Below are 27744 nucleotides of genomic sequence, written 5' to 3'. Positions count from 1 at the left end.
GCCAATTAACTTCAAGCACAAAAAATCCATTTCAGAGTCACAGGCCTCATTCCAGCTCAGCCAATATGTTCAGAATTTGGGGACAGGTCACAGCACTCCTCGTGGCTCTGGGCAACAGCTCAGAGGAGCAAGTCCTATTACTGCAGGTAAGAAAACCTTTACACAGGAAGCACAGAATCTTTTTAAAGTGTCAGACCACTGGAACGTTAACCCCGGGGGGGGTGTCGCAGGTCTAAATGGCCATGTCCCTCTCAGGTCTGGCCTCCGCTGCACTTTTTACTGTTTCTGACACACAGTAAACCACCAATAAATATTTGGACGAATCAAGTGAGCCAACGATTCTGGAAAAGATTCTCAAAGAATAATGAATTAGAATTCTTCCAATTCTACCTAGACTCTTAAAATAACTGGGTTGGGGCAAAAAGGCGAGAGTAGTTTGGAGACCTCTCACGTCTCCCTTGGACGCGAAAGGGAGACTAAAACCCGGAGGCATAAACTGAAGACACCCTGGCTCATCCGGCCGCGGGTGCGGGCCCCGTGCAGCCAGCTTTTGGCACGTCAGCCCAAGTAGAGAAGCGTGTCTGCTTCATCTTCTCTCGACCTCTTCCCAATCGCTACCAGCATGGTAAGCAGGTACAAGGAATGAATGAAACCCTCTGAGTGGGGCTCCTCCCTGGAGAGAAAGAGAGAAGCCTAGAAACAAAGTGACTGCTGCCTTCACTCTCTTCTAAAACACTGAGCAGCGAAAACCGTGAGGGAGAAGAAAAGACACGGAGGGTCCTGAGGCTCGCTCACTCGAAGAGTTCTTCATTCCAGCCCCGCGTGAGAACACAGCACCAGCGCCCTGCTCCTGGCCAGGGGCCAGTCTGCAGGAGGCCTCCCACCAGCAGGCCGCAGGGTCACCGTGCTGCTCGGGGCGGGAACAGGGACAGTTTTCCCGACAGATCAGACCTCCCACAGCAGCTGCTCAGACATCCACTCGGATGTGATGGGGACACGGGGGTCTCGTCACACCTAGAGGCACGAATCCCTCCAACCTCTCTCTTCTGCTGAGTCGCCCTGTGCCCCCGGAGCAGGCACGGGGGGCGAGGGGGGGCGGTGGTGGCGCAGCAGGACGCGGTCTGATGGCAGGAGGGGACCGTCCCTGCGGAGGCAGGGCTGAACTGCGGCCTGAGCCCGGCTGGGAGGCCTTCCGCAGAGACGCCCCCGACAGCCTGGCGGTGCTGGGGGCACGACAACTCGGCAAGTGACTGTCCTTTCTTTGTAGCATAAGAGCAAAACTACTTTCCCTAAACACACTCGGCAGACGGCCCGTTTTCTATTTCCGTTCGGAGGAAATGCTGGTGGTGTGTCACACACCCTGCGCTGCAGAGCAGCTGAGACTCCGGGGCTGGACAGAGCGGGTGGCCGCTCTCTGCAGAGACCCTCACAGTCGGCCAAGGTCACCCGAGGGGCCGCGCGGTTACCGATGGCCGAGGACACCTGCAGGCGTCGGGCCCAGACCCGCCGCCCTTGGACCCAGAGGGAGCAGCTTCTGGTGGTAAAAGAAAACGCGAGAAGCGGGGCCCCGACAGGAAGGGCGGGCACACACGCAATGGCGAGAGCTGCGTCCTGAGCATTTTGAACCCTAACGCGGGAAGCAAGGCCTCGAGAAAGGAACCTGTGAGATAAGAGTAATTTCTAGAACATGGGGAAGCAACCTGAGGACCACGGACAGAAACCACTGCTGTGCCCACCGCACCCCAGCCCCGGGCCTCCCTCCCTCCCTCTCGGGCCCTCCCACCTTTACAGCAGCACGTGTGAATGGTTTAAATGGTGCTTTTATTAAACACCATCGTCTCTCTCGGCAGAGGTTATCATGAGGGCGGCTTCGAGCAGCCGTGGAGAAGCCACTTTCACTGTCAGCCACGCGGGGACGGGGCCTCGGTTTAGCAACTCTGGCCGTTTCTACTTGCAGTGCCTCATGATCATTTTGGGTAACGTATTCTAGAACAAGCAGCGCACTGTTTACCCGGCACTGAAGCAAGGGGCGGCCGCCATGGTCCGTGGCGCCCGAAGCCCGTTCCCGGGGGCACGACAGTCCCTCATCCCAGATGAAGCCATCCCAGGGCAGAGCAGAACTTGAGGCTTTTGGAGAAAAACAGCTCATTCCCCTGCATCAACTGTACGTACGTCTAAACCCTAAAAGCCCCGCAAACAAACCTCTCTTCTCTAACACGCTCTCACATTTGGTCTGTTCTTTGTCTGCACAAAGGAAGAAACTGACCAAAGTAAAAAGCCAAAAAAAATTAAGAAAAAAGTCTTTCTCCTCCTTCTGAACTCCAAGCGGCCAAGAAAGGGGTTTCTGTCCACAGAGGTCTCACAACACGCCCCAGGAGATGCACAGCTCCCTCTGAATGGTCCCCGCAGAGCTACCTTTAGAGGAAGTAAGAGCATTAGCTGAACGATGTCTGCGACCTTGAACTAGTCTTTCGCCAGGACCAGTGAGGTCCAGAGAAGGGACCAGGCAGCCGGGGGGTCCCCCACAAACCCATTCCCTTCCAGCCTGAGAATCACCGATGCACGTTTAGCAACTCAGAAATCCACTTTCACCAAACTCGCACAAACAGCAAGCCCCAAACATGAACCAACCAGGCCCCGGGAGGGAGACCGAGGGCCCCCCTGCAGCGAGCGAAGTCAGAGACGACGACGTCCGGCCTAGGGACCCCCCGCCCCCACCAAGCACGACTCTGATCTCATGGGGAATGCAGGCTGTGTACGCTTTACGGACCTAAGAAGAAGTGAAGCTGGATAGACTGTCTGAACACTGATCACAGGTTCTGCCCTCGACGGCGCTGTGTGACTGGGAGCTTCGCATGGGGAGAAAGCTGCAGATGGCGGACGAGGGACACTCGGTGTCCACTCCGGGGCAGCTGATGAGCTCCTAGGTGCAGCCCTTCCCACTGCCGACGCTGGACCCAACTGTCTTGAAGGAGACACTTAACTGTTTAAGAGCAGTGATTTTCGTGACTTCCTTCCTGAGCAAAGAGCATGTTTTTCTGTATCTGGCACTGGTAAAGGTGATGACTCGTCAAGCACAGCCAGACAGGTGGACCCAGGTACCCGGATAGAGAGGGAGCCGATGTGACAACAGGGGCCCAAGTGCCCTGCCCCGAGCCGCACCCGCCTGGCTGATCCTCTGCGCAGATCCCAGCCCCTGGGTGCCCTGAGGCTGCAGTGACAGGACCATCAGGCCAGGTCGACTTGCCCCAGCCTCAGCTGGCTCAGCGCACGCACCGCAGTGCATGCTTGTGGCGGGCCAAGGCGCCGGGCCCTGAGGGCGGCGGCTCCCGTCGCTCTGGCCTGCCGCCCTTGCTCCCGTGGACGGGTCTGGCGGGGGGAGGGGGTGTGGAACCATCTGAGGACATCGGCGACCATTCCGGCCACGACGTGCATCTTCCCTGGGGAGCTGGCCACTCCTGGGCCCCCTGGCTACCAGCCCCAGGACAAGTGCTGGCGGGAGCCACGCATGCCATCTGGTCAGGTGACCAAAGGCCCATCCGGAAGCATACCGTGGACCTGGAGTGGTAGGTCCCCCGAGGCCGGGCTCCACAGGGTCCCTTCTTCTCCTTCCCAGGAGGAGCGAAAAAGGCACAAGCTCTCCACGTGGCAGAATGTCACCGAAGGATACCCTGTCCTGTCTCCCTTCCGGTTCCGGTCACCCCCCTCCGCTCCCTTCTCCCTGAACCACGGCCAGAATAAACAGTGGGATCGCCGCTGATGACAGACAGAAACTAAAGAACCTCAGAAGTCAGGAAAGCACAGGGTCAGGGCCAGACTGGCCAGACCAGGCAGCGAGACCCGGAGCTGAGGGCGTCCTGTGGCCTCAGCTGTCCTGGGCGTCTGTCCTCCGTGGGGGGCGCCAGCTCTCCCTAGGAGGGCAGCCCGTGAGCAAAAAGCCCGTGCGGGAGGCCTGCGCGGCCCCGGGACCGAGCAGCAACGAAGGGTAAGGAAGCGATGGCCGCCCCGGAGCCTGGCCGAGGACCCACGGGGGCCAGGCCACCGGCGTCGGGACGCCCGCCTCGGCCTCACTCGCTCTCACACTCGCCCACACACACCAGGCGCAGCCAAACACACAGTCCACGCGACGCAACGCTCAACGTCAGCGGGGCGTGAGCGCCTCTCACCCTGGGGCGGGAACAGGGCCGAGGCGCCACCCCTCCGTCTTGGCCGCGTCACAGGAGAGCTCCTTCCCACGTGGGTTCAGTGCCGCGGACGCCGGACCAGGCGTTTCCCGGGCCAGGCATGCAGGGACAACCACGACAGCTGGAGCACCTGGCCACGCCTGGCCCTGCGGTGGCGCTGCTGTCGGGGGCCCTGATGTGGACGGGTCTCTGTGAGCGAGGAACCGTTTCCGCCGGGGCCCCCGGAGCTCGTGTGGAAGGGCTGACGCGGGGCGCCAGGCCAAGTTGAAAGCCACTTTTCACAGAGACGTGCGTAACATTTCCTGAGAACGTTCTCCCAGCGAAGCCGAAGGACTGCGGGCTCCCCCTGCTCTGCTCACGTCTCCGGGGGGCACAGGGGGGTCCCACCGAGGCGGCGGGAGCTGCGGGCCGAGCCCAGGGCCTCCGGCGCCGCGGGCGGCAGACACGGTTCCGATGGGAAACGCCAGGCAGGCTGTCGGGCGGTGAAGACACCGGAACCTGGTGATAAAGCCTGGTGAGCGGCCACGTGGCAGCCAGCCATCAGAGCCACCGGGAAACGGGGGCCACTCGACGTGACAGTCCTCCTGTCGAACAGCCACCTCCTTCCCCCGAGGACCAGTGGCCGCGTGTCCCCCGTGTGGCCGGGACGCAGGCCAGACGCTGCAGCCACTGGCTCAGGTGGATCTTTCGTGTGAACGGCTTTCTGCCTTGAACACCAGTCCGGGAGGCCGTCAGTCTTTCTTGAAGTTAACAGACAGAGCGGCAGGTTTATCTCCGTGGGATTAATGCCAGTAAGAAGCCCAGACCTACGGCCGCTAAACTGTCTACAGACGAAAACCGCAAAAACTGATGATCCCTTCTGTGTCTGTCTCAGGTTGACGATGAAGCCTGAATTCCGTGTTTCAACAAAACCAGAAACACTTGGGGCCCAAAGCCAAACCAGGCCCCTCCCCTCCGTCCCATTAATGCCAATACTTTCTATGTCACTTTTAGGAGAAGAAACCATAGGACAGTCTGGAATCTGGCGGTGCTACCTTTCTCTCGCCTCTTTCCAATCTCTTACAAACAGGGCTGGATCCCCAGGCCTGTGCTCTCCCTTGGAGGCCTGTATGCACCAAGCTGCATCTCTGTCCCGTCCTCGGGGCGAAGGCTGCTCTGGGAGCCTGGCTCCTGTGCGGGGTCGGGGCCGCCTGGACGTGGTCCCGGAGACGCTGAGCTACCACCTTCTCCCCACGCCCTTGACGAAAGGCATGGGGAGAAAAGGTGCTGCTCGGGGAGAAGGAAACGAAAACAAAGAATTCCCAGAACCGTACAATCAGCTGTCTGAACGTGTTTATGGGTTTTTGTTTTAAACCAGAAGGGGCAGGAGATAAGACGCCGGGAGGATGAGTGTGTCCGGGTGCACGTGGACGGAGCCGTCCTGCCCGTTTGGCACCGAGCTCGGTCCGCGTGGCGCCCTCTCATCTCGGTCCCGAGCGGCGGTGGTGTCGGCCGCCTCGGCCCAGCTCCGGAACTCCTTTTGGCGTGTGTCCCACTCCACCTCCACGCGGGCGACGTCACTCCCCGGTCCCGGGGCCCTGTGGGCCGGCAGCCGCAATCGCCCCGGGCTGAGTGGTCACAGTCCCCACGGGCTCCTCCACTCGGGACCTCTTGAGCTCGGGTTCCCCGGGGGGAGAAGCGGAGGGGCCGGTGGCGGCGGTGCTGGTGGCCGCCGCTGCTGCCGCTGCTGCCGGCTCCTCAGGCCCCACCTCGCGCACACGCGTGACCACCACCGGGGTGGACGAGCTAGCCTGAGCCGCGAGGAGCTGCAGGGGGCTGGCGAGGGCTAGGGCGGAGGAGAAAGAGTCACGTTGGGAGGCCGGCTGGGAGCGGCGCCCGTCTGTCCTGAACACAGGCCAGCGCGGCCACACGAGGGCCGAGCGACGCAGGGGCCCAGCTCCCTGGCACGCCGGGCGCCTCTGGGCAAAGCCAGCGGCAGCGCTTGGCCGCCAGCCCCTCCCGGACCCCGGCCCACTCCCCGCCCCGGGGGCTCCATCCCTGTCTCCTCCTCGCGCTGCCGCCTGTGTGTGTGGATCCCTCTAGACACCCCGCTGGCTCCCGCCTCCCCCCGGGCCGGGCCTGCCGGCACCATGAGCTCTCCTGCGTGGCGCTCAGGGTGCCAGTGGCGTTTCACTTCCCTCTCTGACCTCTATCCCCAGCAGGGCATGAGCCCCGTGACCTGGGGATTTTGCCTGTTCCCTCGGGGCTGCCCTGGCATCGTATCCCAGTGCCCGGCACATAGCAGGTGCTCGATAAACTGAATGGATGACTGCACGAACTGGGAAAATGTTCTTGCTGCACTGACCCTGGTCAAACCACAGAGCTTAAGGCCAGGAAGTGGACGCCGGGCAGGGCCTCACCGTAAGCGCTTCCGGCTAGGCTACTCGTGGGGACGGTGTGCTTGCCGTTCTGAGTGACGGCCCGGACCGGAAGGTGGTGCTGCCCGATGGTCACTGGTGTGGCCGGCTGCAGGATGGTGACCGTGTGTCCGGGGACCCCTGGGGCCATCTGGCTGGCCACCGTCTGGATCACTCGGCTGGCGGCAGGGATGGTGGCAAACGCGATGGTGGGCTTCTCTTCCAAGCCTGCGGGGACAGTGTGCATCAGAGCCACACTCATGGCACCCGCGGTGGCACTCACAGGCGTCCCAGCCTAAGCCTGTCCATGTGGGGAAGGGGGCCCTGAAGCAGGGACACTGGGAAAAGACCCTGGTTCTCAACTTCCATTCCAAAACTTCCAGTGATGGAATGTTTTGACAAGATAAAAACAAGTAGTAGGGCTTTAGGAAAAAATGTAAATACCTTGCACTTTAACCAAAGCAAGTTTAATCTAAGAAAAAAAGCGTATTGTTTGGAATGAAAGGATTTGCACTTGGAGCCATAACTAAGTTTTCTTTCCCCAAAACGCATGTGTCGTTAGGATGGTATTACAGAAGATGTAGCCGCTGAGATCAGCCATCAGTGGTCAGTAGGATGCTGCTTCATTCAAAAGTGTTCCCTCGAGGGCCTCTGACAGCACTGGTTGCATTTTCAACATTTACCTCATTAATTCCCTGGGATCCAGATTTCTAACTCAGGACTTTTTTACTTTGAACGCCTCTTAAGGACCCCTGCTGGGGGTTCTACAGGACTCTTCCTTCGACTCCAAGCTGAGGCCCCGTACCTAGTTCAGGGGCACCTGGGGGCGCTGGGCATCCGAGGTGCTGCGCACAGGGAGGGAGCAGCGTTTCAGAGGACGATCAGTGCTGCTTCATAGGACGCGCTTCCCGAGAAACAGGAGTGGGGAGGAAAGGCCACAGCCCGGGAGCCACTGTCCCCCAGAGACAGCCTGGGCCCCACGCCTGGGCTCTGCAGCCCCCCGGCCCAAGCTGACAGCTCCACCTTCTGGAGACCCACGTCCCCACCAAGGGACTGCGTGGCGACGTTACCTCTCGCCTCACTGCCCAGGTCCAGCACGGCCGTGCCCGCCGCTTCGTGGGCAGCCCCCGCCGAGGCCTGGCTGGCGAGGATGTATCCGTTGGCGGAGCTGGCGGAGCTGGTGACCACCCTGAGCATGGTGACGGGGGGCGCCTGCTGCACCACGTGGATGGCGTGGCCCGAGGGCTGCTGGGCCGTCACTAGGGAAGCCGGCATGTAGGCGACGGGCTTGGCCACCAGATTGGGCGGTCGGGGTGGCACGGCCATGATCACCGGCTGGGCGCTGACGGGAGAGCCTGCGGAGGAGGATGCGGGTCAGCGGAGACTCCCGCGTGCCCCCTTCCTGGGTGGGGCGTGGCTCCGAGTTCCGCCACATCAGACCAGAGGACAAGACCCTTCTTACCGGGTGCGCTTTGGGAATACCGATACTCGGGAACAGAAGCTAACTTTGCCCCAAAGTCAGGGTCGTGCGGAATGGGTGAGCCCTCCCGGGATAGGCACTCTGGAGTCTGCAGGCCACTGGAACGCGGGGACATGAGCCCGGGGTGGGTGGGTGAAGCTGGGGCGCTCCTAGGAGGGGGGAGACAGGACCACAGCAGTGAGTACATAACGACAAGAAACGAAGACGCCACTTATCAAAACGGGAGACGTCTCAACACCCGTGCCCTACATGCTGCCTTTGCCCAACTTTTCCCGATGCTTCTCTGTCCTCGCGAGGGACTTCTGACCCTGGCACTCCGCCCGGTACACGTAACATCACCCAGTGTTTAAAGGCCCAGCAAAGGCCACGATCCAAAGCGTTTACCTCCTGAAGGCCCGGGCCAGCCTCCCAGGAAAGCGGCTCGGGCTTCTGGGTGAAAAACAGCAGCTTTGCTGGGATGGGCACCAACCTCCCCCTGGACAAATCGACACCCGGAGAGCAAAGCACATGCTGGGAGCCCAGCCATTTTGTCTCGCACAGATTAATAATCCACAGAACACTTCGCCTGGGTCTAAAATCGAGCATCTCGCCCAGCTCCTGCCCAGAGCACTGCCGGGATGGGCTGGACAGTAGACTGCCCGACCCAGGCCTAGCGGCCTCATCTGACCTGTCTGACGCTCAAACGGGTGGCCACTGGGTCACTCTCCAGCCCTCGTGTCTGTGACGGCCCTCTCACCATGAGGCTCCGAGCTCCCATCAGGGCCTTGCTAATCCGGCTTTGCTCCACCCGCAGCACAGGCACCCCTGCCTTCTCTCCCTGAGATGTGGCGCATGCCAAGCTCTGGCTGAGCTCTCCTCCTGGCCTGGGGGCTCCTTCCCCGAGCCCCACCCGCCCCAGTGCAAGTTCTACCAGCACAAGAACAGGTTCCCAACTACCAGTGTGACCTTGAGGACGGGCCCCCTTACAGACACTCTTTACACGGGGTTCCCTGGGCAGTGCTGGACACACAGCGCAGGCCCCGTCACTATCCCCAGCTGGCCGGCGAGCTTGTCTACACGTGACAAGCAGTGTTGGTCACAGGGTTGAACTGTGTCCCCCAAAGACATACTGGGGTGCTACCCTCCAGGGCCTCAGAAGGGGGCCTTCCCTGGAGACAGGGCCTGTGAGAGGTGGTCGAGTCCGGTGAGCGGGAGGGGCCTCGTCCGCCTCCGTTTCCCCCCATTCCCAACGCGCATCATCCCAGCGTCCGAGAACCGACGTGGAGGACCAGCTGCCGTGTCTGCTCGCTCCCTATCACAGGGTTGGCTGGACCTGAGCCGGTCTCTCCAAAAACCAGTGAAGAGGTTTGAGTGGCCACAGCCCCCGGGGGCGGTGGGGCAGGGACTTACCTGGACGACAGCGGCCCGAAGGGGGTGCGGAAGCAGGAGACGCCCCGCTGCCTCCGCTTCCGGAACGCCTGCTCCACGAGCTTGGCCTCGGAGGCGGGGTCTATCCGCCAAAAGGACCCCTTCCCGGGCTCCTCCTGGGAGCGAGGGACCTTAATGAAGTAGCGGTTCAGAGAGAGGTTGTGGCGGATGGAATTCTGTGGGCAAAGCAGAGGGAGTCACTGGTCACGGCGGGTCAGACCTGAGCACAGCAGCCAGGACAGCACGGCCCCGGGTCCGGGCCGGAGAGGCCTCCTCGGGGGCAGGGGGCGGCTCACTGGGGAAGGACAGGGGTTTCACAGCTGTTTTTCTTGTGAAAATTCAGCACAGGCTCACGACCACCCCTTATACAGGAAGCAAAACAGAAGGACAAGCCCTGGCCTGGGAGACGCCCAGCTCAGAGCTCGTACTGAACGAACTAGCCAACGGGACAGAGTGGCCCCGGAGGAGACCTGAGCGGCTGTGACATGCTGGCTGTGGCCAAGGCCGGCGACGGTCTGGTGAACCCACACAAGAAACCGTCTGGAAAGAGCGGGGACAGCGTGTTTCCAAGTTAGCGCAGGAGGAGCCGGAGCACCAAGTGCGGGAACGTTTCCGGACCCAAGGGGGCGCTCGCTCTGGACACGGCGCGGCCGGCCGGGGAACGCGCCCCCAGCCCCCGGGGGTTGTAGAGTCGGGCCCGGGCGCACCGCACCTGCCAGCCCTTGTCGGCTGTCCGGTAGTACGGGTAATGCTTGGTGATGTGTGCATAGATGCCGCTCAGCGTCAGCTGCCGGTCCTGCGCCGAGGAGATGGCCTGCACGATCAGCTGTGCGTAGGAGTACGGCGGCTTCGACTCGTCCTGAGGACACAGCCAGCGTGGGGTGAGCCTGGAAAGACGTTTCCGGTCCGACCCCCCCCCGCCCCCGCCACAGGCCACCTGCTCACGGAGAAAACCCTCCAACGAGCGCGCAGATTTGCAGGGTATCCGCTAAAACCAACCCCCACGACCTCCTCTTGTTTAATCCATGTGGTTTAAGCTAGGAAGAGCTGTGTCTCCCCCATGGGGGTAAAAATTAGGTTTATTCATAGTTTAATTCTGAAATTTCTCACCTCCTCTGCAAACTGATTTAAAAACAGTTGTCAGATGGGAACGAACTAAGACAAGGCTGTAAGGCGAGAACCTGACATTCTTCTCAGAGACTGTAATTACGCTCAGAGCCATCCCGTCCCCATGGGCGGGACGAGGGGAGGACGAGGGAGGGAGGGGCAGGGACGCCAGCACCCCACGCCCGGTCACCGGCCAACGCGCCGAGGGCTGAGACCTTGGGGCTGTCCCCTCCGGACGCGTCGGCCTGCTGCTCCGAGGCGGCCTTCGCGGCGAACTCCGCCGCCAGCTGCAGGTCCGAGGTCACGTTCTGGACGAAGCGGTAGCTGGAGGACCCGGCCCCTCGGGGGCTGGCCGGGCAGGAGTTGGGGACACTGCGGAGAGAAAGGACACGTCCTGAGTTCTGACCCTGAGCTGAGGAGGTGGGCCCGGTGCTACAGGATGCCCGGACCCCCGGACGGCGCCGGCGGCCGGAGCTCATGTCACTGCCCCATCCCCACTGTCCTGACACCGCACCGAGGGCGGCCAGGGGACTTGGGCGGGTGGTGGCCACACGATGGCGCCCAAGGAGAGGTCAGGAAGCGGGGAAGCACAGTGCCCGCCTCCCCGACCGGTTCCCAGGCCCGCGGCGCCCACCCTCACGGTCGGAAGCTGCAAGCCAATCCGTGGGCGGGAAACATCGGGGCTTCCACTCTGGGTCTCAGCCCGCACGGCCCGACCTGTCTGCGGTCTGTCCCTGCTGCCCTGCAGCTGGCACAGCGGGGCCCGCCAGCCACAGGCGTGGCCCAGTTCCTGCTGCTAACAAGGGGGACTGCGGTCTTCAAGCCATGTCGAAATTTTGATTTTATAAGTTACAAAGTATTCAGAGAAAAACAACACAAGCTCTGAAAGTGGGACCCAAACCCAGGTAAAAAGTGTCCCTGCTGAGAGCTGACCGAGAGCCCGGCGTCGCCTGCCTCCTTCTGCTCTGCCCACACCTACCAGCGCCCCCGGAAGGTGCCCTCCACGCTCCCAACGCGCCCAGGCACTCCCGCCATCGTCCAAATGACAAGACGGCCCGCGAATCCCCACAAGTCAAGCTCATGTGAAAGCTCTTCGTGCCACTGTCCTGGACACACACGCAGAGCCTCCTCTCCGGCTGGGCTGCCCTCACTGGCTTCCCTGCCCAGCTCCTCAGAAGGGGGAGCCGCCTGTGGCTTTGAAGGAGGGGCTCGGGAGATAGTTACTAAACACGGGAAGGGAAGAACGAAAAAATAAAACACTGTGACTGGGAAAAACCTGGCAGTTGATATGAATGGTGAATTCCACTACAGTCGGTAATCACCCCTTTTTCGTCAGGAATCTGCTGCAATCTATGTAGAAATTTTAAGGAATCTTTTTTTTTTTTTTTTTGCGGTACGCGGGCCTCTCACTGCTGTGGCCTCTCCCGTTGTGGAGCACAGGCTCCGGACGCGCAGGCTCAGCGGCCATGGCTCACGGGCCCAGCCGCTCTGCGGCATGTGGGATCTTCCCGGACTGGGGCACGAACCCGTGTCCCCTGCATCGGCAGGCGGACTCTCAACCACTGCGCCACCAGGGAAGCCCTTTTTTTTTTTTTTTTTTTTTTTTTTTTTTAATTCTTGTTCTCCTCTCCTCTAGATTCCCCAAACATGGAGACAGTAAGTCCCGTGAGTATAGAAATTCTAACCAACGACCGTAAGGTAGGATGCAGTAATAAAAGCAGCTCTTTCTGAATTTCATTTTGAACGAAACATACAAAACCCCAGCTTATAAAGTAAGGTAGGAGGGGAGAGAAAGCGTCTTACTAGTAACATGCTCACACACTCAGCGTCAGGTCTTCCAAATGCACCCACCCGGGAACCAAATGCCACGGCACACAGTGGTTCAATGAAGGTGCAACGCTGATGGGGGCTGGGGGGAGGGGGTCCCTGAAGACTCTCTGCCCTGCTTCCTCCAACGACGTGGTGCTGCAGGACGTGCCAGCTCAGAAGCGCCGGTGCGCCAGCCCCAGTCCCAGACACGTTCAGCGCCCCTTCTGGACTTGCACACAAGTGAACCGAAACACCACGCCTGGCCCATGCTCTGACCACAGGGGGCGAGAACCGTCCCCCGGCAACACACCGGCCTCAGGACAGATCAGGAAATGTCCAGGTTGGTGGAAACAGACAGTGCAGGGCTTATCTGGGAAAACCTCGCTGACATCTGACCTGTGTGACCCACGGGGCACCCTGACCAGTGCAGACGACAGACAGCGACTTCTGGGCTTGGGCACTGGGGATCCATGGCCTGTCCCAAGTCCATATTTTGTAAAAGATCATAGAAAATTTATATCTAACTCAAAAAGCAAAACCCAGAGAAAAGTCTGTCATTCTCCACAGAATGATTTCTAGTGGAAATAATGAACAGCGGGCTTGCAAACGGGAGGAGAGGCCGGGCAGCCGCCACGCCACTTTCCACGACGCGCGCAGGCTTGTGCTGACAAACCCTTCCTGGGGAAGCGTCCGCGGGGACAGGGCACCGCTGATGCCCAGAGGGCCCAGCAGGCCCGGCCTGGAGAACGTGCGTTCGCGCACACCGCCGCACAGACCTCAATAAACCCCATTCAGCCGTCACTGCAGGCTGGCCTCGGCCCAGAGGGCCGTGCCTGGTACCCAGCCACCCTGGCGTCACACGTCCGGAGGGAAGGAGCAGAGGTGGAAGGAGGTGAGCAGGACGTCTCTGGGCTGAGAACACGCGAGTCAAAGGCGGGCCTCGTGGGTGTGTGTGTGTGTGTGTGGGGGTGTCTGGGCGTCTGGGGGGCGTGTCCCACCCTGGGGAAACCGACCAAGACACTGAGTGTCCCCCGAGGGAGTTTCCTAGTCCTCTGCAAAGCCCCTGACGATCAGCAAAATAGGAAAGATTTCTACAGCATAAACACACACGTTATCTCTAGAGGGGTGGGGGAGTGGAAATGCCGGGCCCCCTGGGACGCCAGGCTTCAGCAAAGAGCCGCCCGCTTCAGGGGCCCCCCAAGTGTCCGGGGTGGGGAAGTCTGATCTGCGGACGGGGTAAAGCAGCAGAAGCCAAGCAGCCTGGAACTACCCGACGTCACGTGATAAACACCGTTCTTCCCACCTTGAGGTTGAAAGTGGTGACGACGTGGAAGACGCACTTTAGGACATCAGTCACTGACCCCCCTCCAACCCTCCTTTTACGGAAAAACAACTCCTAAGTCACATTTCCGTCCAGGCAAGAAGGGCCTCGGGTCAGGAGTGGACATGGCTCGTGGCTGGCCCGTCCTGCCAGCGTCTCACCAGGACAAACGTGCCGGGCCCTGGGACAGTCCAGGCCCAGAACATGACTCCTGTGACCGCCCAAGACATACCTGGAACCACACTGCACCCTGTATTCACAGCAGCCTGACGGAGACAGAGCGCCCAGGCCCACTGCGAGGGTGAGAGCCTGAGCTGAGAAAAGCACATCTGACCAGAGGCCACTGTCCCCAGAGACGCGCTGAGCCTCGTCCGGGCTCCTGCCGTGCCCACGGCGTGGCCCTTGCTGTGCCGCTCAGACGCCTGGCGGTCCGGTTCCGCCTGGGCCTCAGCAAAGCGCGCAGGTGGGAGGCTCTGGGTCCTGCCCCTCCCGAGCCAGCCTCCTGGGAAGGAAGTCCTGCTGGTCCCGCACCAGAAACGTTTTCTTTCATTGTTACTTGTTTATAAAGCGCTTCAGCCACTTAAAGAAAATCTGCTTATGGCACAATTTGCCTCAAATCGATTCCAAGTTGTAGAAGGGTTTTTCAACGGAAAAAAATTATAATTAAAAAAAAACAAGGAAGTGGGAATGGATCTGAAACGGAGGTGGGAACGTGGGCTGCCCAGGCGTGGGGGCAGCCTGGCCCCTCCACCCTGGCCCTGTGCCTCGTTTGCCTGGATGGAGGGCAGCTGGGCCAGACAGGACATGGGAAACACACAGAGGAGGGGCTCTCGGAGGACGCCAGACGGCGGGGAGGGGGGTTGCTGGGGAGAAGGCAAAACAAAGCAGCAGGATCACAGCCCCAAAGAGGTGAAGAGGCTGTATTCACAACAGCAGGACACAATTAAGAGGACATCTGGAGAACAAGGAAATGCTTACAGTTTTTAAAAAGAGAAGAAATAAAAGTTCAATAAAGGGTGGAAGGAGAAACTTGAGAAAAGCAGAAAGCAGAAAAGAGAAAGGGACGGACAGAGGAACAACAAGGTGGGAAAAGAAGACGAGGACGCAGGGGGAGAGAACGTCACAGAAGTGAGAAGATAACTTCCTAGAAAGGTAGGAAGTGAGTCTTCAGATCCAAAGGGTCCCATTAAATGTCCAGCCCCCTCCTAGGCACCCCGCTGAGACGGGGCCGGTGCTGCGGATGCCGGAGACCCAAGCCTCCCCCCCGGCCCCCAGGGGGACACACCGTGTACAAAAGGGCCAGGATCACAGGAGCATCAGACTTCTTAACAGACACACTCGAAGCTAGAAAGCGACATCAGTTCTGAGCAAAAACGTTTCCAACCTAGAACTCTCTACCCAGGATAAACATCTACCTCGTGTGAATGGAGAATAATGACGATCTTCAGGTATGGAAGTTTTTATAAAAAAACTTACCTCTCCTGTCCCCTTCCCCAGGACTAGAAGATGTTGTCCAGTAAAAGGAAGGAGAAGATCAGGAAAGGGAAGACCGGGGAGCTGGGAGAGAGGGGATGCCCAGGGTGGGGTGGAAGATGATCCCAGGGTCAGAGGCGCCCCCTGCACCTCGGGGCCAGGCCTGGGTTCCAGGTGATGATGTAAATGGGAAGGGTGTGCCAGTCGTCCCAGGTACCAGGAGATCTAACCAAACAGAGAAGGGGCCGCTGTAACTCCCGGGAGCGCAGGCCGGGGGGGAGGCTGAGCAGTGTGACCGTCACACAGCCGCACTGAGGCCATTAACCGACACTTCTGATGTGATCTCGCTGGGCTGATGGGGTGGGAGGAAAAGCCAAGTCCTGTATCCCACAGGAAGTCAGTGTATGATGATCTGAAACAGAGACACCAGAAGGTGAGTAGGTGCCGAGGGGTGTGAGGACAGGCTGGGCGTGGCCAGGGGCTGTTTTGTCATCACCAGCCCTGCAGAATCTTCTGCTTTCTGAGATCACATGCACATATTACTTTGATATGAATAAACCTTTAAAAAACACGAATGACATCAGTACCACCTCTCTCCCTGTGGGCACCTGCTGAACGCGCAGCCCAGCCGTTCTACCCGCTCTGCTGGAGAAGAACCTCAGTCTCCCATCTGCAAAGTGGGGCTGGCAAGGCTGTGACACCACACGGCAATACCACACAGGACCACCGTGGAGGTGAACGGATGTACTGAGCTCCCAACCCACCGCACAGGTCCAGCGTGTATGTCAGAGACAGCTCTATTTTTTTTTTTTTTTGTGGTATGGGGGCCTCTCACTGTTGTGGCCTCTCCTGCCGTGGAGCACAGGCTCCGGACATGCAGGCTCAGCGGCCATGGCTCACGGGCCCAGCCGCTCCGCGGCACGTGGGATCCTCCCGGACCGGGGCACGAACCCGTGTCCGCTGCATCGGCAGGCGGACTCTCAACCACTGCGCCACCAGGGAAGCCCACAGCTCTATTTTTATCACTGTTCTTAAAATCTTGTGGCTCACGACCCTAACAAGTGTATTTTAACCAAAATAATCAAACCTGAGGGTTCCATGGCCTCAGCACGGACCGTTTAGACACTTCAGAGAGGCGATTTCAGACCCAGGAAACTAAGAAACTGGAAACAGCTGCCTGGCCCTCGGTGGGGCACTGGTCAACCAAATACAGGACACGTCAAACAGTACACTGTGCAGCCACGAGTGATGCAGTGACACAGAAAGGAGCCCGAGACACAGAGGGACAGGAGAAAAAACAAGCTGCAGGACACTCTGAGCTCCAAGGGACCTTTCTGGGGAGGGGTCACAAGTACTGACACCCGTCAGTCAAGCTCTCGGGCATGTTCAGAGAAGATGCACCTGCAAACATGGACTTCTCTCCAAGAACGTCACTGCACGATTTTTATTTTCTGAAACATTTCAATTTTGTAGAGTGCACATATATTGTAATATTTCTGTAATCCGGGGGAAAATAAAGGGAAAGAGAGGCCAGTCTCTTAAGAACACCTGTGCTCGCTAAGAGACACTCAGTGCTGTGAAATCCTGGGACACTATTTTATTTCATTTATTTATTTATGTGTACATTGGAAATAATACTTTATTTGAGGACTGAATAAGAGATTAGTATGCACTGCCTGACAGAGTGCTGATTAGATAGCAGACATTCAACATACTTCTCTCTGTACCCCTATTGCTTTTTTTTTCACTCATATCCAACATGGCCAATATTTGTATTTGGATATTTCAACTCCAAGACTCTTTACTTTTAGTGAAATTGGCCTTGCTTTCCAGAACGTTCCCTCCCCCCCCTTTTTGTTTTTACAACTTTATTGGCGTATAATTGCTTCACAATGGTACTGGGACACTATTTTAAAAGGTTAACTCATTTATGAAACACACCTTGTCCCAGTGAGAACAATAAGCGAACAGGCCTGAGCCCAGGAGTACCAGGTGCATCTCCGAGCAGAGGGCAGATCCGGGCGGGGGGCCCATGCCTCCCTCAGGTCCTCCTCCAGGCTCTGCCTGTTTCCGGAAACCCAGAGCCGCAATCCGGAAAGGAAGGGCTCTCGGCGGCAGGGCACCAGGCCAGGCCTCGCCCAGAAGGCACACCCAAGAACACACTACATGGCACCCATGCCCCGAAGAGGTGCCCGAGAGCAGGGAAACAGCTGCCCCAACGGACACGAGACTAAAGCGCAAGCCCAGTCAACCTCCTCTCAACAATTTAAAGCCAAAAAACACCCTGGCACGGCTGTAGGCAGAAGGAAAACTATAAAGGACAAGGAGGGCCGCACCTTTCTGTGTAGATGAACCAATTTTTATTTCTCCCAAGTTTTCAGATGGGGAAAGGGACCAGGTGGGTGTGAGTGGGGCTGGGGGGTGCGAGGGCCACAGGTGCAGATACGGGTGCGGGACCCACTGAGGGCGGGTCTCCCAGACCAGCCAGGCAGGGCTCCCCACTGCGCAGGCACCTTCCTCTCTGGGTCACTCGGGGGAACTGAGGAAACGCTGCAGCTGGAAACTTCGCAAAAGAATAAATCACTCTCAAGGAAGGATCCAAAGTTTGCCAGAAACACAAAGACCTTCCAACAGCCAACTCGACAACCTCCCAACTCCAGACACTTAACACTGCAAAGTGAGTTGGGACCGAATCTCGCGCAGCAGTGAAGCAGGACTGGGCTGCAAGGTTATGGTTAAAAAAGTGGTTTAGGTTCTGCGGTTGGTTGCTTAATTTTTATTTCCTACAGGGTTCCGCTAACCTTGGCCAAATTCCACAAAACAAATTACTTTTGGTTTTCATCTCTATATTACCAAAATTAAGAAACGCCTTACTCAAGAAATAGCTTCTAAAAACTTAGTATAAATTAGCTGCTCTCCTTCTGCGCTGCTCCCTTTCTCTGGTTGAATTTCAGCATTTTTCTTAACAAGAGAGTTCATTCATTTTCTGGGTGGAGGACTTCAGTGCAAGGAAAAAACCCCGCAGAACCCGCCCCCGCCCCCGCCCCCGCCCCCGCCCGGCCACCTAGGGAAGGAGGGAGGGGGCGGGTCAGCAGGGCGGGGCGGGGCCGCTCCCCACACCTCGAGAGGACGGGCCCAGAGCCGGAGGAGGCGGGCCCAGAGCCGGAGGAGGCCGCCCCGGGCCGAGGCCTGCGAGCCTCTGCAGCTGAGCCGCCGGGCGAGCGGGCCAACCTGGCAGCGGGCTCAGACGCTCCAAATGGGGACCGCGGCGGGGCGGGGCGGGGCGGGGCGGGGCGGGGATTGCGGAGGGGGCCACGGGGAGGGGAGGGGGAGGAGCAGGGGGGAGGGCGGGCGTAGGGCGCAGGGACGAGTACCCGGACGGGGACCGGGGCGCGGGCCGCTGCCGGCCGGGGTCTCCCAGCCCGCCCGCTTCCCCGGGGATGTGCTATGGGCGACGGGCGCAGGGAGGGTGCCCGGGCGGGGTGGGGGGAGGCAGCTGTTTGTAAACACGCCGGCCTCGCGCCTGCGCCGGGCGCGCAGGAAAAGGATCTGGGCAGCAAAACCTCAAGGGCCTCTGAGGTTTCCAGCGGGCAATCGGATTCCGCGGCGCCAAGATAAACGGATGTAAACAGAAATCCTTTTCTGTGACACTTAAAGGCCCAAGAGTGAAAGAGCCAGTCTCAAAGTTACTACTTTCCCCGCAAAGCTGTTCTACCGGATGAAGACCAGAGGCGAGTGCCCCGGGCGGCCCAGCGCCCCAACCCCACTCGGGCCCGAGGTCTCCACAGTCACATGGCCGCGACTCCCCAGAACTGCGCAGGGACACCATCTACGCCCCTTTAGAACCGCCGGCGCCTCCTAACACACAGGCGGCCGCAGCACGCGGAGCTGCTGCACTAGCTCAGCCTGCCGGCCACTGTTTTTATTCAAAATGTTACTGGGAATTATATCTATTTTATGAAGACCTCCAGGTACAAACCAAAACATTTTTCTTTCTTAAAAAGCGTCGCCAAAAAAAAAAAAGCGTCGATGTGGCTGGATTATGAACTGATGATTAGCAGCCCCAGGCCAGTCTAAGGCTGACCGCGGGCTCGGGTTTCACCAGGCGTGTCAGGGCTCCGAGGCCCACCCGGAGGCCCACACGCCTGTCTGGCTCCCAAAGGCACGTAAAACACACTTGGCCGCTGCTCCTGCAGCCGCTCTGAGGTGCTACTGGATAAAGGTGTCAGCGCATACAAGCTTTTCTATCAGCTTCACTGAGCTACAATTCACACACTACACAATTCACCCGTTTCGAGTGTACAATTCAGTGGTTTTTGGTGCATCCAGAGTTGTGTGACCATCACCTCATTCCACAATACTGTCATGTCGTCACCCCAGAAAGAAACTCCACAACAGTGCACAGCCCACTCCCTTGAACCCCCAGCCCCCGGCAGCCTATTTTCTTTCTCTAAGTATTTGCCTATTCTGGACATTTCATATCAACAGAATCCACACAATGTGTGGTCTCTAGGGACTGGCTGCTTTCACTTTGCATCATGTTTTCAAGGGTCATCCATGTTGTACCAGGTGTCAGCACTTCATTCCTTTTTATGCTGGAATAACCCTCCACCCTGTGGCTGTAACACATTTTCTCTCCACTCAGCAGCTGATGGACACGTGAGCTGTTTCCACTTTGGGGGCTGCTATGAATAACACTGCCATGAACCCTTGTGGATGAGTTTCCACGGAGACCTCACGACCCAGGGAGCTGCTGGCAGTTAAGGTAACCCTTTAACATTTTGAGGACCTGCCAGACTGTATTCCAAAGTGGCTGCTTCATTTTACTACACAAAATTTTTTATCTATGCATAAATTATACACATGTAAGTAAGTGGAAGAGCATTTTCATAGCACAACTTCATCGTTAACTCCAGCGGAGCCCTCATGTTTTAGATTATTTTCAAGGTAGATGTCTGAAAGAACAGTGAGATGACGTGCTAAATTTCGGGTTTGAGAACAGAGCTATTGCTGGAAACCTGAAAAGAACTAAAGGAAAAAAATTTATCTCGTAAATCCCTAAGGACTAAATAAAATAACACACGTCCAGCGGCTGAGCACAGGGCCTGGCGTACAGCGGCTCTCCGTCACTCACTGCTCATCCTTGGCGTCCCAGATGTCTGCGATGCTGGAGGGATTCACTGAGGGAGAAAACGAAGCCCGAGGAGGCTGCAGGGACCCGCCCCCAGTTCTCCCACCAGCTGGAGATGCGGCCAGAACCAGAATTCAGGTCTGTGACATTTCAAAGCTGTCCCTGAACTTTCTCTCCATAAGAGAAACGCGCCCGCCCGCTCACTGGCTCGGGAGGAAACTGACTCCAAGCAACTCAATGCAAATGACTCCACACATCATGGTAGGAAAACAAAAGGCAAAAGTGAAACCAATGGTGATGCCATGATTAACCCATCTGTGCTTCTAAGTGTAACCCTTAAAGGTGCAAAACCAGGGACCACGAGCCTGGCTGGTCAGCCAGAGGAGAGACCTGGTAAGACTCAGGGACGCAAAGCTCGAGCTCTCCTGGGAAGTGCTTCTCGGAGTGTGGTTCCCAGAGGCACCCCGGGGCCCCGAGACCATCTCAGGGGGCGTGCGAGGCCGAAGCGGGCTTCGTGGCGACACCAAGACACACTCTGCCTCTTCCACGGGCTGACGTTCGACGGTGCCCAGTCCGCGGTGGCAAGCGCAGCGCGTGGCAGGAACCGAGGCACCAGCACCAAATGCACTGGTGCTCGTGGCATCGCCAGGGCCGCACATGCCAATAAGGAAAAGGCCAGCTTTGTTTTCAAATGTCCTTAATGAAGCGGTAAACTATTTAAAGTTTATTCAATCTTGATCCTCAAGTCCATGTCTTTCAACATGTTTTATGACAGAAGGGGAAGAAGGCACAGGACCCCTGTGGTCGCAGAAGTACTTGTGCCCCTCAGAGGGGACAGCTCAGCTGTCCCCTCCCCAGTCTCTGGCTACACACTTCACCCTCAGACCTGCCCCCAGGGACCCTCTCTGTATAACACGCCAAGGATGAGAAAGTTCAAGGACTTCCCTTTCTTCAAAATCTAGATTAATTTCTAAAACTCTGCAAAGGATTTCTACAAATAAAGTGTAAAAAAACCTAGTCCACCAAATCCTGGTATACAAATATTCCTTTTAAATAGTTTCACTGTCTTTTAATACTGATACCTAAGCTTGTTTTAAAAGACCCTAGTATATAAAACTTCAAACTGGAAAAGTGACTAATTAAGTAGTGATTCTTCACTTTATAAAAGAATTCTCCAGAGAGTTTAAGTCCTCAGGTCCCTTGATGCACTTAAAATAGTTTCAAATTTTCCATCCATGGGCAATTTTCCAGAAACATACTTGATATTGTATGAAACACAGACCACCCATATCACTTTCCTCTTTCTCGGCCGCGTTCTAAAGCACAGGGCCCTGGCTTCTGCAGAGGCAGCCGCCGCGTGAGGGGGCCAGGCCACTCACCTGATGGTGCCAGTCGGGGAGGGGACGGGGCTGACCAGGCTCCGGAGGTCCGGCTCCGGGATGTGGATCTTCAGCGGGGAGATCTGCGGGTAGAGCGGCCGGAGGGGGGACGCCGGGGCCTCCTCCTGATGGTACAGCGACGTGAACTGGATCTTTATGGCCGTGCTGGGGAAGCGGAAGGTGCACCTGCAGCAGGAGGGGAGTGGGACGTTAGGTCCAGCGGGGGAGAGGTGTCCCGGCGCGTCTACGCCGCCCGCCGTCACCAGCCGGTGCGTTCTCCGACCACGCCGCGCGCACACACGTGCCCAAACCTGCGCCCAAACCACACCACCTCCACTCCCCTCGGGACAGGCCGGCGAGGGCACCGGGCTCCCCCCCACCACGCGTGCGACAGCAATACCTCCAGCCCGGACAAGCCCCCTGGTGTCCCCTCCCACACGGGCTCCAGATGGCCAGCCGGCTTCCTGTCCGCCACACTCGCCACGTGGATCCAGCACCTCGCAGAGAATGCTCCTTGGGAAACCGAAACGCCACGGTCACCTCCAGGGCAGCTTTTTAACGACAGGTGCCAGTCACCCAGAAAGTGGAAAGCGAGCGCTGCCTGGGAAAAGCGGCAGCGCCACCTGCAGAGGCGCCGGCGGGGGTCTCGGAGGAAGCACCTGGAACCCGAGGGAACCGGCTGCCATCACCGTCCGTTCTGGCCTCACGAGCCCCGAGCCTCGTCTCCTCTACTGACAGGGGACCGCCCGCCCCAGGCCACTGCAGACCCCAGTCCCTCCCTGTGTGCGCACAGGAACCCAGGGCTCATCTCCCTCCCACAAACTCTGACCTGTAAAGCGGGGCACTGCTTGTCAAGCACACCTTCTAATGTCTAAACTGACCAGTTATCCACAAGTTGCTAACTGTGGTTAGCAGACACAGGGTGCACACCGAAAAGTCCCTGATATTTGGTCCAGTCAATTCAATTCAATTCACTGTCTAAGTAGCCAACTCCCTGCCACCTCCCAGCCACACAGCAAGCACTGCTTCAGTCCAATTCCCTTTTCTCTTGGTAAAACAACTTTGAAGAAACAAGACTGAAGAACAGGCTCTGGGACATGGCAGGTGGTGACCTGGCACCCCAGCATCCAACGGGGGTGCTCGAGAGCCTTCCGCCGGGGAGACCCACCTCTCAGGAAATGACTCAGCAGTACAAGCGTCTACTCTGAGAGCCCCTGCCTGCATCTCACAGAGAAAATCAGGAACTCCAGCTGGCCTCACTGGCCAGTATAGATTCTTCCAGAGACACCAAGCAGAGAGCGACTGCATGTGGCTGTCCAGGCAGAGCCCTGCAGCAGGCAGTGAGGCACCAAGACACTGGGACCCACGGCTACCAGGTCTGTATTTACAAATCTAAAAGCAGAACAAAGGGATCTTGATACTGTTCCAACAGAAGCTGTTTTCCTGTTTGATGCTGTTTTGATTCTCGGAAATTCAGCCTAAACACCAAAATGTCAGGGATGAGGATGGGGAGGTCTGGAATGGTGACATCATCCCTATGGTTCTGCTTATAGGGCCGCCCCAGGCTATCTAAAAATCGCCTGCCACCTCCTTTGTAAGCCAGTTAAAGAAACGTTTGCTGGGCTTCCCTGGTGGCGCAGTGGTTGAGAGTCCGCCTGCCGATGTAGGGGACACGGGTTCGTGCCCCGGTCCGGGAGGATCCCACATGCCGCGGAGCGGCTGGGCCCGTGAGCCACGGCCGCTGAGCCTGCGCGTCCAGAGCCTGTGCTCCGCAATGAGAGAGGCCACAGCAGTGAGAGGCCCGCGTACCGCAAAAAAAAAAAAAAAAAAAAAAAAAAAAAGAAACGTTTGCTGTCCTTTCCACTTCCTTTAGTTTCCCCACCACCCAATGGAAATTTCCTCCGTCAGTATTTTGGCTAGAAAGTGACATCACACATTTGCCTAAGATGCTTTCTGAGGCCGAGGGTCTCTCCAGACCCAGAGGCTGGTCAGCTTTTGTAAGTCAGAGTCAACATGCCTCCCCACCAAGTCTGAGATGGGCCCGGTGTCCCCGCGCCTGGGAACTGGCTGAGGGCTCCACACAGGGGAGCAGAGCGTGGCTGAGGTGAGCTCCACCTGTGAAGGACAGGACTGGATGAACAGCAGGGGTGTCTGTGCACATACACACACACACGCACGCACGCACACACACACGAACACCTGTTCCACCAGTGCTAGGTAGGAAGGCAGTAATGCTGACAAACAGTTAAAAAAGCATTTCTACACGTCCCTTTACCATTTGTCTCTTCCTTCAACTGCTGCAAATTAACAAAACAAGCTACGTGTTACTCTCTGCCAGAGGCGCGTAGAGTTCTGACTTCCTGCGTAGTGCAAGTCCCTGTGTTAACGTGAGATCGGACTACAACCTCGAGATCATGTTACAACTACAACTGTCAATACCAACTAGAAAGAGGTTGTGGCTTCTGGCCTCGGACAGAGGTCACAAGACAGGGGAATCTTAGAAAATGGGGTTTAGGGTGAAGATGAGAAAAGGCACGAGATCCGGAGAGAAGAGCTCTGGGCGGGGATCAGTGCCTGCCTGGCCCTGGGCTGAGGAGGCAGATGCCGGAGAGCATCGTCAGGCCCCCTTCCCTCTGCTTCCCAGCCTGACTTCTGCTGTGGGACCACCTGCTGTAACCCCTCTGCAGCCCTGGATGCTCTGAGCAGGAGAGATCACCTCCAAGACGCTTTCCAGTTCAAATCCAAGATGCTAGACAGACAGTACATGCACACAGACTGGGGTTTCAGTGCAACAAAGCACAGCGTTTTATAGGTCAGGGATTTGGGCATGTCATCAGTGGCAAAATCTACTGCCATCCATAACTGACAGCAGCAGGACAGTTTCCTACTGGAATGGTGATTTTCCAACTAAGGTTTAACCACAAACATTTTCACATTAGTTACTGCAACAGCTATTTCAAAAGCATCTCCTGCCTCACTCTTCCAAAAATTATCCTGAGGCAGCTGATCTCCTACCCAGGAGGAGGAGGAGGAGGAAATACCAGGAAGCTGCTTAATTTTAAACAGATGTCTCCCCAGGGTGCCCACCGAGTTTGCCAACTGTCACTTCTCTCCCTGGAACATTTTCGTTCTGGTTTAGGGCCCTGGCTGGAGCTTTCATGAGCGCGTCCTGCAATTAGAGCTCCTCTCCTGAAGTTGCTCCACGTTCAGGCTGGACCCAAGCGCACTCTGCCTGTGCGCCGGGGTTCCTATGAAGGTGGGGATGCGCGCTGGAAACCACCGCCCACCAGCCCAAGGGAGGCTCCGTGCAAGCACCCGAGTTCTGCACAGAATTCTCGCCCTGCTTTGCAGAGGCGACAGTAGTCTGGTGGCTGCCCGGCGGGGGTGGGGGTGGGGTGGGGGTCCTGCAGACGGGCGCGGGGCTTCCTTCCTTCGGAGGCGACGCAAACGCCCAACCATCGGCTGTGGCAGCAGCTGCACAATTGCCAGGGTCTCCTGAAAACCACTGGCCTGGACGATCCAAGTGGGTTCTTCGTGCAGTGTATGAGCAGCACCCAATTGAGCTGTTTTTACTTTTTCATATACATTTATTTATTTTTGGCTGCGCTGGGTCTTTGTTGCGGCGTGCGGGCTTCTCACTGCAGTGGAATCACTGTTTTTTAAAACGCTCTTGCCCTGAAGCTCCTACGCCCGGGCCCGCTCTAGTCTGGGAGCGTCCAGAAGCCTGGGCTCCTGGAAGTTGGGCCAAACTGGTATGGCCTCGGTTCCCTGTGAAGCTGCCCTGTTCAGTGTCAGGTCAGAGATCCCTGCAGGAAGGCTGGTCTGGCCCCGCTCGGCCACTAATGAGCCTCAGGGACTCGGGCTGTCACCCACCTTCACTCCCATCTCGTCCTTAGGGAGGAAGCCCCCCACCGGCCTCACCAACAGGAAGTTGTCAGAAAAGAAACATAATTTCCCTGTCATCATTCAGTCCTCACGGAGAGGACACGGACCACCTGTGTCCCCGGGATGGGAGGGGGGCACCACCTTGGCCACCCACGGGCTGCAGCCCCAAGAGGCACCTCTAGGGAAACACAAGGACCCTGGACAAGTAAATGTGACACAAAAGGAAACTTCATAAGGAAGGCTGGGTGACAGGCTTGAAAACACCTCCCGGAAAAGACGAAGAAAATACAAGAAAACTTTGGAGGCTCAGTCCAGGAGGGAGAGTCACTCTGCAAAGGACGCCCGTCCTCAGGCAGCGACGGGGAGGGCGGCCCGGGGCCCTGCTTCGTGGCCGGCACAGAACTGCCGCTGGCCAGGAGTCGCCAGGCGGTCACACAGTTTGAAGTACAGGGTGCAGCCTCGTCAGAGGGCAAGGATGCAAGTGCTGCAAGCTAGAAATCTGGTCACCTTCCCTGTGCCGGGTCCAGCGGTCCCCCGAGATACCGGAGAGCGGAGCCTGTGTGCCCAGGATGCCACAAGCTGCAGGTGGACCAGGGGGGCCACAGGGACCAGCGGCCGGGGCAGGAAACGATGCCACCGAGCCTGCAGCCTCAGTGGCCTCAAAGGAGCCACGACTCGGGTGAGACAGGTAGAGAGGCCCCAGCCCAACGGCAGAAAAGACCAGAGCAGGGTTTTCAAGAGTGAAACCCGCCCCCAGAGACCCTTGCTGTGCATCTGACCTGCGGACGTGACAGAGACAACGTGCTCGGAGCAGCCCCAGCCTGGCCTGCGAGGGGGCGCGACCGTCCCTCCCCACCTGCCCGGCCCGGGGCGCCGCCAGGAAGCACAGCAGTGTCGTCTCTGGAGCACCTCGGAGGAGGAGGCCGGCGGACACAGAACCCTCCACGTGCAGACATGGGGGCAGCCGGGCAGGCCCCCCAGAACCTTCCCCTTTGGGGAGTGCCTTTGAGAGCAGAGTGGCTGTGACCAGTGAGTGTGCGTCCCGCTCCTCCCTTTTCCAGACGGGAGCTGGGACCGCCTTCCTCTGCTTCCCCTCGGCACAGCGCTTCACAGATCCACCACTCGGGGCACCCCGATGCGGGGGCGCACAGGTAACAGAGACCCTGGACCTCCGCGATGCGGTCACCAGGTGGGACTTGGGCCGCCTCCCTTGACAACGGGGATGAGTGGTTTTTATGTCAGAATAAGGGTCACAAACACGTGGGAGGCTGAAAGGGCAGACTATGATAGAGAGGCCTAGTCCCCTGGACGTGTACCCTCTTCTGCTTCGACACTGAACTCGTTTCAGCTGGACGCACGGCCGCCCGACTAAGGACAACGCCTCTCTGCCTCTTGTGCACCCATGAGACTGTGCTGGTCAGCGGGATGCGATGGTTCGTGCCCTCAAGAGGAAGACAGTGTCTTCTTCACTTCTTCCCTTCCTATGGCCAGGATGTGGGTGCAATGGCAGGAGCTGGAGCAGCCATGCTGGGCCATAAAACGGACACTGGGTAACAGAGCAACGGAACAGAAGAGCCTGGAGCTGCCGTATCAGATTACACCAGGACTGTTACACGCAAAAGAAATCCACCTCCCTTGCTATCCGGACCTTCGTTACAAAAACCAAGCCTCTGTTCTAATTCTAAACAGCTAAAGAGCTCCCTATGAGGAACAGCTGAATGAACCACAGTGCACATTCACGGAGGAGTATCATGCAGCCACTTGAAAGGACGCCTTCCAGGACTGTTTGTCTCTGGGCAAATCTCTTAATGCATCTGATCTGTTCTCATCAGGAAAACTGGGGTATTTATGGTGTGTACTGTGTAGGGGTCTCGTGTGAGTATCAAATGAAATAAGCAAAGTAGTTAGAAGCTCACACAGTACCTAGCAGGTAATAGGCACTCACTAAAACGGGCCCATGGAGGAACATTAAAAATGCTGATGACACAATGACAAGTGAAAACAGCAGAGACTAAACGGTCCAGCACTGTGGCTAAAGGCCTGGGATTTGAAATCAGACAGATCTGGTTTGAGAATGGGCCGCTGGGACGCTGTGGGGGACCTGGGGCGAGTGGGTGAATCTGAGGCCCCTCCCTGGTAAACCAGAGACAGACAGGCAGGCAGGCCTGGTGC

The 27744-nt window shown here is 57.9% G+C and overlaps 1 protein-coding gene across 1 annotated transcript in view; it reads right to left on the bottom strand.

Annotated features, from left to right (window-relative positions):
* Window positions 1–5504: 5504 nt before the first annotated feature.
* Window positions 5505–27744, bottom strand: part of FOXK1 (forkhead box K1) — a gene marked incomplete at its 5' end in the record, with an annotated part of 64751 nt that continues 42511 nt past the window's right edge. Inside the window, 8 exons of the mRNA XM_079719593.1 lie at window positions 5505–6009; window positions 6584–6808; window positions 7651–7935; window positions 8043–8209; window positions 9450–9643; window positions 10180–10326; window positions 10790–10946; window positions 21688–21873. Coding sequence (XP_079575719.1) covers window positions 5741–6009; window positions 6584–6808; window positions 7651–7935; window positions 8043–8209; window positions 9450–9643; window positions 10180–10326; window positions 10790–10946; window positions 21688–21873 — 1630 coding nt within the window. The 3' untranslated portion in view covers window positions 5505–5740. The remainder of the gene's footprint in view (window positions 6010–6583; window positions 6809–7650; window positions 7936–8042; window positions 8210–9449; window positions 9644–10179; window positions 10327–10789; window positions 10947–21687; window positions 21874–27744) is intronic.

This window comes from Hyperoodon ampullatus, assembly GCF_949752795.1.
Source record: "Hyperoodon ampullatus genome assembly, chromosome: 14".
NCBI classification, from domain to species: Eukaryota; Metazoa; Chordata; class Mammalia; order Artiodactyla; family Ziphiidae; genus Hyperoodon; species Hyperoodon ampullatus.
Note: the sequence above shows the minus strand (reverse complement) of the source record. Positions and strands in the feature narration are given on the sequence as shown.